The following is a 16,566-nucleotide window of genomic DNA, read 5'->3' as shown; positions in this document are numbered from 1 at the left end:
TCACTAGACCTTTAGAGAGTGATAGGGTTGCAAGGAAAATATAAAAATTACAAAGAGCAGTGCTTACTGAGAAAGACTGATAGGGTACCTGTTACAGCTTATGAAACATTTCTCCTAAGACTGCATCTCTCCTCCTGGCTTCAAACCTTTTCAGGCCAAGTGTTTTAGGGAGGGCTCCGAAACTCCTCATGTTTCTGATGGAGAGCAATCTTCTCTCTGGCTTCTGCATCACTTACAACAGGATCTACAGGAGAGTGGAGGGCCTGTCTCACAGAGCAATTCTTCTTGTGCTAACTGAAACCTGGCTATCGAATCTAAATAACTATTTTTCTCTCCACACCCATTTATCTGTGGGTCTGTGTGTGGGACATATGCTTTCCTTGCTCCTCACTGTATACAGCAGAGCACTGTTCTTACTTTCTTCCTAAAAATAACCCCAGTTCTTTGGATGAACAGGCCATCAGATGATGCAAGTTTAGCAGGAATCAGTATAGCGCCCTGTTTAAGAGGGCATGTTCTGGAGCCGCATTTCCAGTTTGTAAACTGTTTCAATTCCCTATGACTTATTTTCCTTGTCAGTAAAAATGGGGATCATAATAGCATTTGCCTTAGGGCATCTCTATGAGGCTTAAATAAATTCATGTTCAATATTTAGACTGGTGCCTGTAACATAGCACTTCATAAGTGTTGGCCACTGTCACCACCTGCTTCTCAGTCATATGGTAGTTTATTGTGTAATTTGTTTGCATCACGTTATTCTGCCTGAAATGCTTTCTGCAGTGTCTCCACAGGTTTCCATACAAATATCTCCAATGTGAATTTCTCCATGAAGTATGTCTTTGTCCCTTCAGCCAGATGATGTGATTTCTATTCTCATGTAAACACCCTAGCTCTTATATTCCTCCTCAGTGATAATCATATTGTACTTTGCATTAGTTAGCCCCCATTAGGTGAGTTCATCTTGTCTGCAGTAGGTCACTTTTGTGTTTCTTGATACCGTTTTTTTCACACAAGGCACCCTCAAGTTGTCATTGCATTTAGTAACAAATACTATGACAAACTTTCTTAGAGGACCATATTAGAAGTTGATATGGTTTGGCTGTGTCCTCAACCAAATCTCATCTTGAATTTTAGCTCCTATAATTCCCAGGTGTCATGGGAGGGACCCAGTGGGAGGTACCTAAATCATGGGGGCGGGTCTTTCCCATACTGTTCTCCTAGTAGTAAGTCTCATGAGAGTCGATTGTTTTATAAATGGGAGTTGAGTTGTCCTGCATAAGCATTCTTTGCCTGCCACCATGTAAAATGTGACTTTGCTCCTCCTTCACCTTCCGCCATGATTGTGAGGCCTCCCCAGCCATGTGGAACTATGAGTTGATTAAACCTCTTTCCTTTATAAATTACCCAGTCTCGGGTATGTCTTTATTGGCAGCATGAGAAGGGGCTAATATTCCAAAAACTTACTCTTGCCACCTAAACTATTTTCAGGAATTCTCCCTTTTAGTTTCACAAAACCAAAAGTAACACCCACAACTTCCTTATCTAATAAACAGAAAGACTACGCATAACACATGTTAACTACAATCAAGACAAGGTTCCTAGGCAGGTCATGGCAGAGGAGCTTTTATTATATTAGCTTTCCAGTAGATTGACTCATTTAAAAAGAGAAAAAAAATCTTTTTGGAAACACTGAAGAGTAAACAAAAGAAGGCAGGAACTGGATGGACTCAGTTGAAAGATCTCACTGGGTGAGATCCATGTTTATATGGCTTTTCCCCCAGAGGGCACACCCTAGTTAGGTGCAACATGATTGGTTTGAGGTGTGAAAGGACGGAACCAGGACTGCTAGAGTAGCTGTAAATTAGGAGAAATCTCAGAAAAGAGGGAGTCACAGAAGAAGGGAATCCCAAAATCTGTGCATAAGTCCTGGGCTGAGCTCTGAGCTGCATATGATGGGAGAAACTCGAAGACACCCAGTGGAAAGTAAGAGCTGGAAGTCTGCAAACACAGAGTAGGGACCACTTTCTTTTTTTCACCACAAGACCCAAAGACTGGGGATTGAACCCTAACAAGTTAGATGTGTTTGGTAAATACTCTGAGCTTCCTACAGACCTAGCCTAAAAAAGAAACCCAAGCCCCAACAAGTTCAAGGTGGTAAGCCAGTAATTTAACTGCTTTCTATTATTATGAGAATAAAAGGAAGATTATACAGACACCCAGGCTAGTTATGAGCACACATCACAGGTATTTAAGAAGATTTGGTTCTATTTTAAAATGACTAATAAAGCTTAGCATTAGGTAGGTGGTAGACAGGGGAAAATGGCAACAGGACAGTGTGAGGGAAATACAAAGCTTCTAATACTTGGTTTAGGATAAGAAAATGTGTTAAATAGACACAATACATTATAAAATATTATCAAACATGAATTTATTTAGAAATGAAATAAAAACATGCTATTTGAACAAACTTTTTTATAAAGAATAAGTTGACAGAAAAGCAGTTTTAAATAGCATCAACTCACAAATGACTTTTAGAAGCCAAATAAACATTTCCATTTTAGAGAACAGTATGTAATACATAACCTAAAAGCATATAGAACACATATTCCTACATTCTTAAAAATAAGAGATTGTGATTCCACAGAGAATTTTTCAAAAATCTAAAGTATGTCCTGTTTAACCAACAATTTGCTTCCAAACAGGAGTATCTTTTGAGAAGCTAAATATTAATTTTCAAACAAAGATTTCTCCATTTGGTAACTGGAATCATTCATATTAAAACAAAGGTCTTTATGTCAATGTATGTTAATATGGCTGAAGGCTCCAGCCCTGAGTTATTTTGTTTTTTACTTCCTTAAATTCATATTTACAACATATATCAATTTGAGACACAATGACAAAAACAGAAACAAAAGACTCAATGGTAGATGAGAATCTATCTCCCTGTGGAAGAGGCAAAATTAGTGTGGACTTTATTTTTCTGACCTATAAAACTAGGAAGTATAATCACATTATTTGGGACAATTTTTCCTTCTAAAACACCATGAATTTGAAGGTAGATTTCATGCCTTTCTCCATCATATCAATAGAGTTAAGAATATTGATTTTGGAGTCAGGCTACCTGGTTACAAATCCCAGCTCAGACAGCTATTTTGTAATCCTGGAAAAAATACTTCACCTCTCTATACTAAGTTTCCCCATGTGTACAGTACTGATCTCATAGAGTTGTTATGAGACTAACATGGGTAAATCACTTTATAACAGTGGCTGATACAATGTTACACGAGTTTTCAAATGAGATATCATCACTCATTGTTTGTGGGAAAAGATTCTAACTATGTCATATGAATGAAATATGCCATATGAAAAGATCATATCATATGGGAAGATATATTAGGTTAAATCATCTAATGATTACAAAACTCAAAGTGAGTTTTTTGTTTGTTTTTTTTACATTTATCTTAGCTTCATAAAACTCAGGAAACATGTGAATAACATTATGATAAATAGATATAAATGATTATAAATCTTTGTGGTTAAAAACAATAAAACGCTATAAAAGAGTTTAATTCTGACTAATAAAAGTTTAACTACAACACTTGGAAATGTTGCACAATATCTCCACCTAGTGGACACCACCTTAAAAATTTTTACAGATAGTGCTCAGCCTTTTATCACTGGCAGAAAACTTTTCAAATAGAAGTAATTTCACTAATATAGAGGGATAAAAAATAGAAAATAAGTTAAACACTATATTACCAGTGCTCCAAAACATCATCGCTAAAATACCTTTTATTAAGTTGTATAACTCAAATGTTTTTCTAAAACAGGGTGTAATAGAGTCAAATAGTAGTTTTGGTTTAGAAACTTAAAATATACCAAAGACAGCATGTAAGTCATCAGAAATACTTGACCATGACTCAGTAATTAATTTTTAAAAATTAGCTGTAACAAAATTAAGAATTTAAAAATCACAGAGCTTTAAAGATGTCAGATACCTTTAAAAGACATTTTACCTATTTGCTATCTAACTCTTGTATAGTATCTTTGATAAATAGAAATCTTATCTCCAATGAATGAGAATCTTACTTTTTTTCTGGGCCTGTTTCCCTAAAAAGACTAAACAATTAGAAGTTATGCTTTTCATGATTTGCAATCTAATTGTTGACCTCTGATTTACACTTCAGGCAATACAGAATTAAGTCCAACCTTTCAAATAATTATTCCTCAAGAGAGCTTATCAAGTGATAGAATTTCCACTTATCCAAATTAACATCCCACATAATTTTCGTCATTTATCTTACAACAAAATTATAAGGAGTTATCATGTTGTTCATGCTCTTTTGAACAGTTTGTAGCATTTTAAAAAATGACTATATCCAGTACAAAAGTAACATGCCATGAATGGTCTGGAAACTGCAGAGAGCAAACATGGATTTTCACCTCTCTCTCCATATACTACTTCTTTTGATTAAAAAAAAATTGAAAACAAACTTTTCATAGTGAGGCAGAATATGATGGTCAAAAACTCACAGGCTTGGGAGTCATACCAACCTATGTTCATTTAGTGACAGTGTGGACTTTGGGCAAATCACCTGACCTGCCTGACCTTCAGTTTCTTCAGCAGTCAAATAGAAATCAACATCTACCTCATAGAAATATAAATGTAGCATCAAATGAGACAGTATTTGTAAATCAGCTAGTATAATGCCTAAAACATTATAGGTGTTCAATGAATGATGGCAACCATCATTACTGTTACTTTTTCTCCCTTTCTTTTTCATCTTGTATATGCCATACACACACATATATGGTTCAACTTAACTGAATTAAGTTTCACTGTGAAAAACCAATACATTTAATATTTTTCTTGTTGGAAGCTGGCACAGTGGCTCATTGTAAATCCCAGCACTTTGAGAGGCCAAGGTGGGAGGATCACTTGAGGCAGGTGTTTTGAGACCAGCCCACACAACATAGTGACACCCTGTCTTAATTCTTACAAAAAAAAAAAAGGAGAAATTATATATGTACACACACACACACACACACATTACATATATACAAATTTGTATATATAAATACATATATACAAATTTGTATATATACATATATTTGTATATATAAATACATATATACAAATTTGTATATATACATATATTTGTATATATAAATACATATATATTTGTATATATAAATATATGTATTTTCTTTTCCTTGTTAGAAAAATACTGTATTGTTTTTTGGTCTGATGGTGATAGGCTGAGATAAAATTTAATTAACATTAAATTCATCAAAAATTTATCTCTTAAAAAAGCACAATATACAGATATTATATTGTGACAAAATTTCTTACCCTAGAAATAATTTTTCAAATCTCAAATATTAAATATTAATGTTGACTCATGGATATATGTTAAAAATATGTCCTCAATCTCTATTTTTATTATAATTTTCTCAGTTACACAAGTTTTTGTATATTGGAAACGTCAGTTGTCAACATTAAATACATAAAAATGCCCTATATAAAAAATAATTAACAGCTATTCCTAGAGTGGTAAAATGTAGCCCAACTAAAAAAAAAAGTATTTGTAATTAGTTGAAATGTCTTTTACCTTTAAATTCTTTAACCTGTTATTCATTGAAGGTTACTGATTTTTCTTATTTTAAATAAAAAGCAATTATTTTGAAATTATACCCTATTAAAGAAACTTTCCCTTTAAAGTGTTATAACCTCTTAATGGTTGAAAGTTATTTGTTTTTCTTATTTTAAATAAACAGTAATTATGTTGAAATCATATCCTATCAAAGAAACAACATATTTACAAGTAAATACATGTATAAGCATTAAATGCTAGCAGGGGTCTCCAATCTTTTGGCTTCCCTGGGCCACACTGGAAGAACCGTCTTGGGCCACACATAAAATACACGAACACTAATGATAGCTGATGAGCTAAAAAATAAAACAAAATAAAATAAAATCACAAAAAATCTCATGTTTTAAGAAAGTTTACAAATTTGTGTTGGGGCCGCATTCAAAGCTGTCCTGGACTGCATGTGGCCTGTGGGTTGAACAAGCTTGCACTAAAGCAAATAAAAATTGTTAACACTGGGTCAGAAAATTACACAGAAAAATGTTTAGGATGACTCTTATTATGAAACACGATTTACTTCCTAAAATTAGCCACGGTTATATAGGATATTTTTTCTATTCACTTCACTCTATACTAAAAACTTCATTCAGTATATATTTACTCAATATGTATCATATGACATACTTATAAATATTATGAGTATATGGCAGGAATGAATCCTTTTTAAAGTAAGGTTATACACATACCAATCAGACACTGACTAGAGTTAGGACAAATACTATTCTCATCTGAAATGAGGACTAAAGACTAAACCACTTGCCTTATTGATCCCAGAGCCACAACCAAATATAAAAATCTTAACTCCCATGTTAAGTGTTTTTTTCTACAAGCCCATGGTTCCTAAGTCATATTTCAATTTCCATTTAAAAATTTTCAAATTTATATCACAATTCTTACTTGCTTCACTTTTTAATGAAATTCCAATTACTTCAAAGATAATAAATGCTTGCTAACCTAATAAACACAAAATTTATTTCTTCATATGAATAAATATTTTATTTAAAAGTGAGTCCAAAATAACAGTCCACTATTTAGGTGGTATAAATAAAAATTGTAGATCCCTTCCTCTCTCCTCTCTTCCAACAATTCTAAGGAAAACAATACCAAGGCAAGTGGCAATTAAGTTCAAACTAGAAATACATTTCATTAAGCTATGTATTTATTAGAAATAAATTACATTAGGCTATTTATACAAGTTATTTTATGACTGGCTATGCACATTTCAGAAATAACTCTAAGAAGACAAAGAAAAGGCCAGACAGCCAAAATAATTTATCTTGCCAAAATGAGATGCTATGTTTAAACTAAGAGATACTATCTTTCCAAATCATTTAAATACATAGTCAGACGCAGTTCCAAAGATTCCTGACTGTCCATTAATGGAAAACATAAATGTAACAAAATTCACAGCATACCTGAATCTTACTCATGCTACCTAAAGATAACATATCTCTAGAATTTCACAGAAGATAGAATCAGTTCAAAATGATGTATTACTGAACCTATAATGATTTATGGACTAGATAGTTTTATGACACTTTTCAAAATAGACATACTCACAGACTTTAGTAATGGTAAATGTAGGGCTCCACATGCCCTCAAGCAGGGCAATTTTTTTTTCATAATCACCTTATTTTAATCAATTCAGCTAAGTCTAATGTTTAAAAATTCATGAAAAAATATCTACTCAATAACTTTCGAAAACACAAATATAACTAAGAATGTTTCTGAAAGCAAGGATCTAAACACCTAAGAATGGTCTTCTCAGTTGTTTCAAGTGAATGACTTTGAGTTTAGTATCATTTCTTGAACAACTAAAGGCAAAATGATCTGTTGTGCCAAGTTCTTACATAATCATTTTATCTGTTATCTATTTTGGAAAATTCACCAGCAAATGGCTATCTTTGAATTGCCTAGAAAATTTAACCAAGACATTTATCTTAAATTCAGAAGTATTGATAAGCATTCCTGTTTTAAAATAATAAATAGTTGAAAATAGCACCTTTTAATACATGGCATTCTTTTCTTAAAATGCCAAGTACTATATTTTATGTATTTTATAAAAAATGTGGAAGATTAATCTGTTTCTCTCTGAATGTAGATTTTCACCAAAACATCTCTTAAAACAGCAGGGACTCAACACTTAAAAATGAACTAGAAGAGCTGGGCACAGTGGCTCACACCTGTAATCCCACCACTTTGGGAGGCCGAGGCAGGTGGCTGAGGTCAGGAGTTCAAGACCAGCCTGGCCAACATGGTGAAACCCCGGCTATACTAAAAATAGAAAATATTAGCCGGGCGTGGTGGCGGGCACCTATAATCCCAGCCACTCGGGAGGCTGAGGCAGGAGAACTGCTTGAACCCAGGAGGTGGAGGTTTCAGTGAGCCAAGATCGTGCCATTGCATTCCAGCCTGAGGGACAAGAGTGAGACTTCTCTTCAAAAAAAAAAAAAAAAAAAAAAAAAAAAGATATAGAACAGGGATCCCTCCAAAGAGCAGTCTTCTTTAATTACAGAGTAAAATATTTTCCTCAATTTTGCCAGACTAGATCAGAGTGGAAGCTTCTCCTCTCAGAAGTATTCCTAAATACAAACTCCTTGCATTAATATTATCAGACAAAAAGTTATTTTCCCTAAATTACACATTCTTTTTTCAATTTTGACTTCCCGGATTTAGTTCTCCATTATAGTAAATTAAGGACAAAAGTATAATTTCTTTGAGTGTCCTCTCTCATCTAATTTTTAAGAAGTCTGGGTAAAACACGTTTTTCTACAATCACTGTTATAACTAATGCCAGTCTATTTTCTGAGTACTAGAGTACAACCAAAAAATGGTCTGCATTTATTACTCAAATTATACTTGTAATTTTCACCTGCACACAATTTTATATTTGTAAATGTAGACTCATCACTTAAAACTCAGAGAAGCAAAATTTGACATTGAGGGGAAAGTAATTTGTTTACTTATAGCTACTTTTAAAGTTTAGAAACATAAAATTATGTTAAAAGATGAGTTCTATTCACAATTCTAAGTTTACATGTCAAAGTTAACATGCCCAAATAATACTTTCCTGTAATGGAATGACAACCCAAAAAATACACTCAAAATAATAAACACAAAATTCAAAAAGTAACACAAAATAATCCTACCCTAGCAGTTGTTCCCTAATCTACAAAACAAAGTCAGACCAAATGATTTCTCAACTTTCTTTCAATTCTGACTTTTTGTTATAGATAATGGAATCAAACACTAGTCACCTTTAGCTTTATATTACCTAAGAGGTCACTTATTTTTTAACCTCTCAGTAAAGATACTGAGAGTTATTTAAAAGGTATCAGCTAAGATATTATCTCCTGATCCAACAATCCCACTTCTGGGCATTTATCCAGAAGACTTGAAATCCGTATGTCAGGGAGAAGTCTGCACTCTATGTTCATTGCAGACAAGTCACAATAACCAAGTGATTCGATCAACCTAAGTGTCCATCAATGGATGAATGGATAAAGAAAATGTGGCATATATACACAATAAAATACTATTCAGCCTTTAAAAAGGTAGAAATTGTGTCATTTGCAACAATATGGATGAACCTGGAGGACATTATGGTAAGTGAAATAAGCCAAGCACAGAAAGACAAATACCACATGATCTCACTTATTTGTGTAATCTAAAACAATTAAACTCACAGAAGTAGAGAGAAGAATGATGGTTGCTAGAAGCCGGGGATGTGGGAATAGGGAGATGATAATCAAAAGAGACAAAGCCTCAATTAGATAGAAGGAATATGTTTGACTTTTTTTAGATCTACTACACAACATGGTGAATACAGCTAATAATTAAGCACTGTACATTTCAATACTGTTGAGAGTAAATTTCAAATGTTTTCATCACAAAGTATGTCAAATATTTGAGGTGATGGATAGATTAGCTTTATTTAATCATCCCACATTATATTCAAAAATCATAATGCCACTTTTTACCTCATAAGTATATACAACTATAATTTGATATATAATAAAAAAAATTTTAAAGGTAGTCTCCTAACAATCATATGAGGATTATCCTAAAATGTCCTTTAGTAACTGTCATGGACTGAAAAGTATCCCACGAAGAGACAATGTCTACTCAGAACATGTGAATACAAACTTACTTGGAACATAAGTTTGTATTCAAACTTACTTGGAACTTGGGTCTTTGTAAACATAATTAAGGGTCTCCAGACACAATCACCCTAGATCAGGGAGGGCCCTACATTCAAAGACACTGTCCTTAAAAGGTAATGAAGAGAAGACAGAGGGAAAGGCGGTGTGAACGCAGAGGCAGAGACTGGAGTGAAGACTGCTGTCTGCAATACTTGGACAAGATTTGTCCGTAAGCCAAAGAACTCCAAGAACTGCAGACAGCCACAAGATACTAGGAAACAGACATAGAATGGATTCTTTCTTAGAGCCCACAGAAGGAACCAACTCTGTTGACACTTTGATTTTAGACTTCTGGCCTCCAGACTGTGAGGAAAATTGTTGTAAGCACCCAAGTTTGTGGTCATTTGTTATGGCAGCCCTAGGAAGCTAATACAATATGTATTTCAGAAAGGAAATCCCCCTTTTAAAGGATTATAATCAACACAATTTGTCTTTGGCCATCATACATTTCATATTAGGAATTAGTGAAAGAGCTTCATCATTTCTGGATTGTAAACAATAACCAACAACTTGATGCCTAGACAGACATATATGAGTCTCTACTTTATCATTTACTATCTATGCATTTCTATTTTGACTTAGAATTAAAATTATATTTACTGAAATGTTAAGCAACTTTTCAGTCAAGAATATCACCTGACCATTTGTAAATATTTGCTAATACATTGTTATTAGGTTGGTACAAAAATAATTGTGGTTTTTGCCATTACTTTCAATGGCAAAAACCACAATTACTTTTGCACTAACCTAATAGTTCTCTCTGAAGAGAATAAATTAGTTCCAGTAATACGAGGCATACCCAGTATTAATAAACTTATACATACAAAACATTCCCAAGCTTTTTGAGGGGCCAACATTATGACAGCGATATGAGAGATCTGAAAACAATTTTATTTTCCCTTTATTCAGGCCTTTGAAGCAGGTCTTTAGCTTTCTCAGTTCTTTGCCACTTAATTTTTTACATATGTTTAAAATATATATATAAAGAAACTAATGTAATTTGAGGACCACCACTGCACCTAAAAGAAATTCCATGTTTTCCACCTATTCAGTTGTTCTTTGTAGAAATGGTCTAATTATTAAGTCCATTTTTACAGTTCAAAATATCACTGATATTACCACATAAACCTTTGAATGTCCTGACTATTTGGCCACTGAAAAGTCTTGTTCAGAAAGATGTAAAAAGTTATGAAATTAACAATTGCATAGCAACTCAGTTCACAAACAAGTCTGGATGTGGGAGGCAGAGTTATGTTAAGCCTATAAATGACATAAGGTAAAATGAAGTAACGAAATTCCAGCAGTTTCTGAGGAACTATAACAATGAATAAGCATATGAAAAACAGTAAATTCCAAAAAATTGACTTTGATTTCAATGAGTTAGCTATACTCCAACCAGCAAATATATAGGCTGGAACTAACAAATATTTCACAATTTCATATCTTTGAAGAACTCTTTTCCACACATAGAAAGTATAATGTTTATTGTCTGCTAGCAAGTATTTATGAGCATAAGTGAATTTCCAAACTAAAAACACAGAGACTAAGGTAACCACCAAAAACAGAATTCTACGTTTCCAAACAAAGGAAAGAAAAGTCTTAATTTTGCTAGGAGACAGGAGATGAGGAAAGGAAAAAAAGAGAGTAAATGAAAAAAAGTAGAATAGTTGAGGAAAATGAAGACAGGCTTCATGACTACTCCGATCGCCAATAACAATTCCACCATTAACTACTACAAAAGCACAAAACAGAAATCCCAGAAGGATGTAGGGCCAAGTCAAACGGAAAAGCATACTCCAGTTTTTAAAGGACATGGAATAAGCCAAAAGAAACTGAAGAATTTTTCTGAATTCTGCAAATGGTCCTTTAATAGGTGGAAGTCTGTCTTCCTTCTTTTGTAGCTCAGTTTTCCAAGCCTCAGTTAACTTTTGTGCAATGACATTTCCTGCACAGAAGACAGCCCAGATGATATTTGTTTGCCGAAACATGAAGCCACAAAATCCAAGGAAGCCTGAAGTTTTATGATTTCCATAAAGACACATCAAATATGCAAAAAGAATAAAAAACATAGATCCTGCTTCTGTATAATAAAGGAAGTTAAAAAAATAAAGTGTTGGAAATACTGCTAGTGTTAATGTTGACAAGACTCTCTGGATACTTGAGGCAGCCTTGGAGGAAGAAAAAACAGATAAAATTATTTTCATGATAAAAATTGCTATTTCTGCTTACCTACTGAAGAGATTTATTTAAAAACTACTCAACTACTCAAACCTTATTTAAATAAAATTAATCAATATTAATCATCTCTGGCTTTGCAAAAACACAATATACATTTATAAGAACACTTCCTGGTACTTTTTATTTATACCTATCAGTTTGGAGACCATGTGTATGCCAAAGCTTCTATATAGCTTAACACAATTTGAATCAGGCTATGATTAGTTAAGGAGTTACTGAGTGCAAGATACCGACTAAGTTCTGTGGGGACTATGGAGACAAATAGGACACAATGCTGGCTCCATTTCCCTGAGCTTATGTTTTAGTGCCTTCAATAAGGATTCACTTAGCCATAATCACCACTTTCTTTTAAGGAAATCCTTCATAACACTACACAAGGGAGAATGTAAACATGCATATGGTATTTATGTTACCATATCCAGACTTACTTTTTCAAGATGAAATTTTCATGATGAAATAACGGTATTTTTCTGAAAAGTGAGCCAGTCTAAACTTATATATCTTCTTTTGGCCTTTCTGACATGCTATTTCAGAATTTGAAAGTGTTATTTATGTTCTTGAATTGTATACTCCACTTAATCTAAAGCACTAAATCAGACCATGTCATTTCCTTGATTAAAATTAAGGTCTCTCCATTACATGCTAAAGTTCAAAGTCCTCTCTGTGACATATAAGGGCATTCATGACCTACTTCTCTAGCCTTACATCCCTCTACTTTCTAATCCTGTAATTCCAAGACCAATTCCCTGCACCTCGTTGTTCAATGCCTTTCTTCCTTTGCTTATGCTGTTTGTCTCCCCAGGATTAACTCCCCACTCTACACAGCCCTATCTGTTCATCAAGACTCAGCTCTGGTACCATCTTCTCTGTGAGGACTTACTGAATGCCACATACTCCCCTCCCTCCCAGAAAAGCAGTAAGTGTTCCCCTGCTCCTTCTCTGTATCCTCATAGCATCTTATGTCTACCACTCTATCATAATTGACACTACTGAAATCATCTCTTAAGGTTAAAAATGATTATTAGAGTTAACATTTACTGAGCCCTTACTATATATCCGGCACTATTCGAAGCATCTTCCATTTATTGTTTCCTTGTTCCTTTGCAACAGTTCTATAAGGCAGATTCTATTGTTATTCTTATTTAATAGATGAAGACATGGAGCCACTAAGGGTTAACCTGCCCATGGTAACAAAACTGGTTAAGTGGCAGGGAGAGAATTCTAACCCAGGCAATTGACCTCCGGAGCCTGCACGGTTAACACCTCAAAAGTCCTCAGGTGAAGTCTGTTTTCCCTAATGAATATATACGTTTTACAAGAAAAAGACTGCCTCATTTATCTCTGTAGTCCCAGTCCCTAGCACATGGAATAAGCTCAGTAAGTATTTATTGAACTGGTTTGACTCACTTAACAAATATTTACTTTAGATTTTACAAATAAGTTATTCAAGTATTTAAATACAAATTTATTCTAAAATAGGGATGGAGGATTTAAATTTACCTTTACATAATATACGAAAATACAAAGTTACAAAGTGTTAAAGACATTTTTCACCAAATCTCATAAAACTAATTCATTGTAATTGTGGACCTGACTACACACATAAACTTGGAATTAAGTATTTTGAAACATACCTTGTTTCTGGGTTGTACCTTGCAGAAAAGCAAATATAGTAAATAGAAGTTGCCAACACTGAAGAGAAGATTAACAAATCTGAGCATCCCAATGGAGCAGACAACATGTTCAGACCATCCAAAGATCCAAATGGCAGGTTTGACCACTCCAACTGACACCAGGTACAAGCCAGGTAATGTAGTAATCATGGGATCCCACTTCAAAAAGAAAGAAAATGAAGTAAAAGCAAGAGGTAATACGAACAAGACAGACACAAATATGTCAAGCCCAAGTCTCATCTCCAGCAACAATCAGAAATTTTGAGAAGTTATTCTATGACAAGATTAAGTAAGTCCCTGGCAGAACAGGATTAGTTTTTCTTATTTTTTGCCCCCGGGACCAGCTTAGTGATGGTTCAGGTAGCAGCAACCAATAAACAACAACAACTTAAAATCTATTTCTATTTTCCAAGAAATGTTCTTTAAAAGCCTTTATTTTGATAAATAAACTGCAAATGTTCCAGTTTGTAAAAGCATGGAAACATTGTTCGGGACTCTAAGTTTAGGAAAACATTTGGACCACAGGCTCCATGATGACAGCTAACATAAACTGAGACAGAAATTGTGCCAAACCCTCTGTATTGTATATGCCCTATAGTAAAGATTATTGTCATTTTGCAGATGAGTAACCTGAATTTCTGAAACTCAGAACATCTCCAGGATCACAAAACTAGTAAATCACAGCACCAAGATTTAAGATCAGATCTTTCTCTAAAACAGACTTTATATTTCTAGCCAGTACCCTATATTGTTTCACCAGAAAAGCAGGGGATGTTTATTTTGATATTTATATGTACATACTTGCACAGTCAAATATATATTCAAAAATGATGTGACTTGACTGGTTGCCAGTTTATCCAGTTAACAGATAGTTCACTAAAAATACCCAGGGAAGAAATTTGTGATTATAAATTGTCATTTTTGGTAGCTGAAGATCCCTCCAGTCCACCCTATCCCACCCCTAAAATGCACAGTGAGGCGCTTGACAGGTGAGCTAAAGGGAAGTTTTCTGGTATTTCCAAGGAGCACCCGAATGCCTTTAATCCTGAGACAAGGAAAGACAAAGTGGGATCGATATCCTCAGCTGCCAAGAGGAGCGCTCAATTCCCCATTAAGTATTCTCCCAGATCACTCCTTCCTGGGGGACAGATCTGCTGTTTATTCATTCATTTAATAAATATTTCACAGATCTCAGAGACAGGAACAAAACACCATACCCAGTTTCTTTCATGTTCTGAGGTGGGGTGGGGTGGAACGGTACGAGTTAAGTCTAAGAATGGGAGAAGGAGCTGGGGACGCTGGGACCTCTCAGGCACCTCCTGGGGTGGGGACAGGTCGGGCACCCCACCTGGGAAAGGGAGAAATGGCCCTCACAGTAGCGCTGCGCCTGAGGCAAGTGGAAGATCTCGTCCATGTAGGGCTCTCGCAGCGCCCGGCTGAAGGCGGAGAAGAGGAGGCAGGACACTAAAAAGGTACAGCTCAAGGCGGCCGAGAAATAGTAACCCTCTAGCTGCGCCATTCCTGCTCCCACAGCCACTGCCCAAGAACCCACTCCTGGAAAATTCTGAGCCCAGAAACCTGAGCTGGAACCTTGGGCTCGAAATGGGCGCGCTAGACGGGACTAGCCAGAGGGGGCCACATACCGGAAGGCAAAGGATGCTGGGAGAGCGCGGATCCGGAAAGATCGGCGCTGTTTCCCGGAGTGACGGGTTTAGATAACGGACCGGATGACTACCCTCTCCATCACATTACCCGGGGCGCACAGTGTCAAAACTTCCGGAAAGGGCGGGTCTCGGATTTCGCCAGCGCGGGAGGTGCGTGGCTTGCTGCTTTGGAAAAAAAAAAAAGCCTCTTCTTAGCTTGGATTTTTTTTCCTGCTCATTTCCATCACTTACCAGAAGGTGGCGACGTTTCCCCACGTTTCCAATGCCAAGCCCTAAAATTAACACATTTTTTTTCCGCCGTTATTTCTGTTCTTTCTCTCCGGTGATCCGAATTAATTAAACCCTCAATTCCAAGACATTTCATTCCATCAACTTTGGAGTGTAGGAAGGGGGCGTTGGTTGTGATAGCAAAGACAGACTTTCTGATGAAAACTTGAAGAACCAGAGACCCGTCAATGCCCAACGAACTTCAGTGAGAGGAGTGTTTGTTCGTTTGTTTGTTTGTTTAGGTTAAAAGAGAACTGTTTCAAAATGTGGATGCTGTCAGAGGATTTAGTAAAATTGACACTCCTAGTGCACTCTCATAGCCATATTACCCTGTAGGATTTGGAAAAAAATATATATTTTAGAATTTGGGATGTTTTAGGTGTGCCTGTAAATGTGATTGTTAATATCTATAAGGCAGCCTCCTGTTTTTCCTACTAAATCATAAGCGTGAACATCTTAGTGGGTGGCATTATACATCCTTTATGTCTGTAGTCCCCCAAATGGCTTTCACACAGTAGGCACTTAAATTTGTGGACTTTTATAGGCTGTGTAGACATCATCAAATTCCTATATTCTGGGATTAGGTGTTGGGGGCAGGAGATGAGGTAAATAATTTGAAGAATGCCGAAGATAAATTATGTGTTGTAATTTTTTTGTCTTGAGCATGGTTGGCCATGTTTTTTTAGAAAAAGTATCTCTCAGGTAACCTCAGTCAGGTTGCCTTTGGCAGGCATATATCAGAATTGAGTCGGGATTTAAGGTTGCAAACCTCAGAGTTCTCAATTGAGCTCTTTTTCTGGGTTAAACTAATTCAGTATTTCTGAACTTAAGAAAGTTTCTTAAATCAAGCTGACTGCCTTTCCATTCTGTC

The 16,566-nt window shown here is 35.3% G+C and overlaps 1 protein-coding gene across 3 annotated transcripts in view; it reads right to left on the bottom strand.

Moving 5' to 3' along the window:
- Positions 1-15,596, bottom strand: part of LOC100591198 (dol-P-Glc:Glc(2)Man(9)GlcNAc(2)-PP-Dol alpha-1,2-glucosyltransferase-like) — a 35,970-nt gene extending 20,374 nt beyond the window's left edge. Inside the window, exons 1-3 of one of the 3 annotated variants that reach the window (XM_003282474.4) lie at positions 15,113-15,596; positions 13,726-13,923; positions 9,376-12,021 (exon numbers count right to left, since the gene is read on the bottom strand). In XM_003282474.4, coding sequence (XP_003282522.1) covers positions 10,969-12,021; positions 13,726-13,923; positions 15,113-15,283 — 1,422 coding nt within the window. In that variant the 5' untranslated portion in view covers positions 15,284-15,596 and the 3' untranslated portion in view covers positions 9,376-10,968. Of the gene's footprint in view, positions 1-9,375; positions 12,022-13,725; positions 13,924-15,112 lie in introns of those variants that run through there. The other 2 variants (XM_030822618.1, XM_030822619.1) reach the window with 2 other exon arrangements.
- Between the last annotated feature and the right edge of the window lie 970 nt (positions 15,597-16,566).

This window comes from Nomascus leucogenys, chromosome 11 (genome assembly GCF_006542625.1).
Source record: "Nomascus leucogenys isolate Asia chromosome 11, Asia_NLE_v1, whole genome shotgun sequence".
Lineage (NCBI taxonomy): Eukaryota > Metazoa > Chordata > Mammalia > Primates > Hylobatidae > Nomascus > Nomascus leucogenys.
Note: the sequence above shows the minus strand (reverse complement) of the source record. Positions and strands in the feature narration are given on the sequence as shown.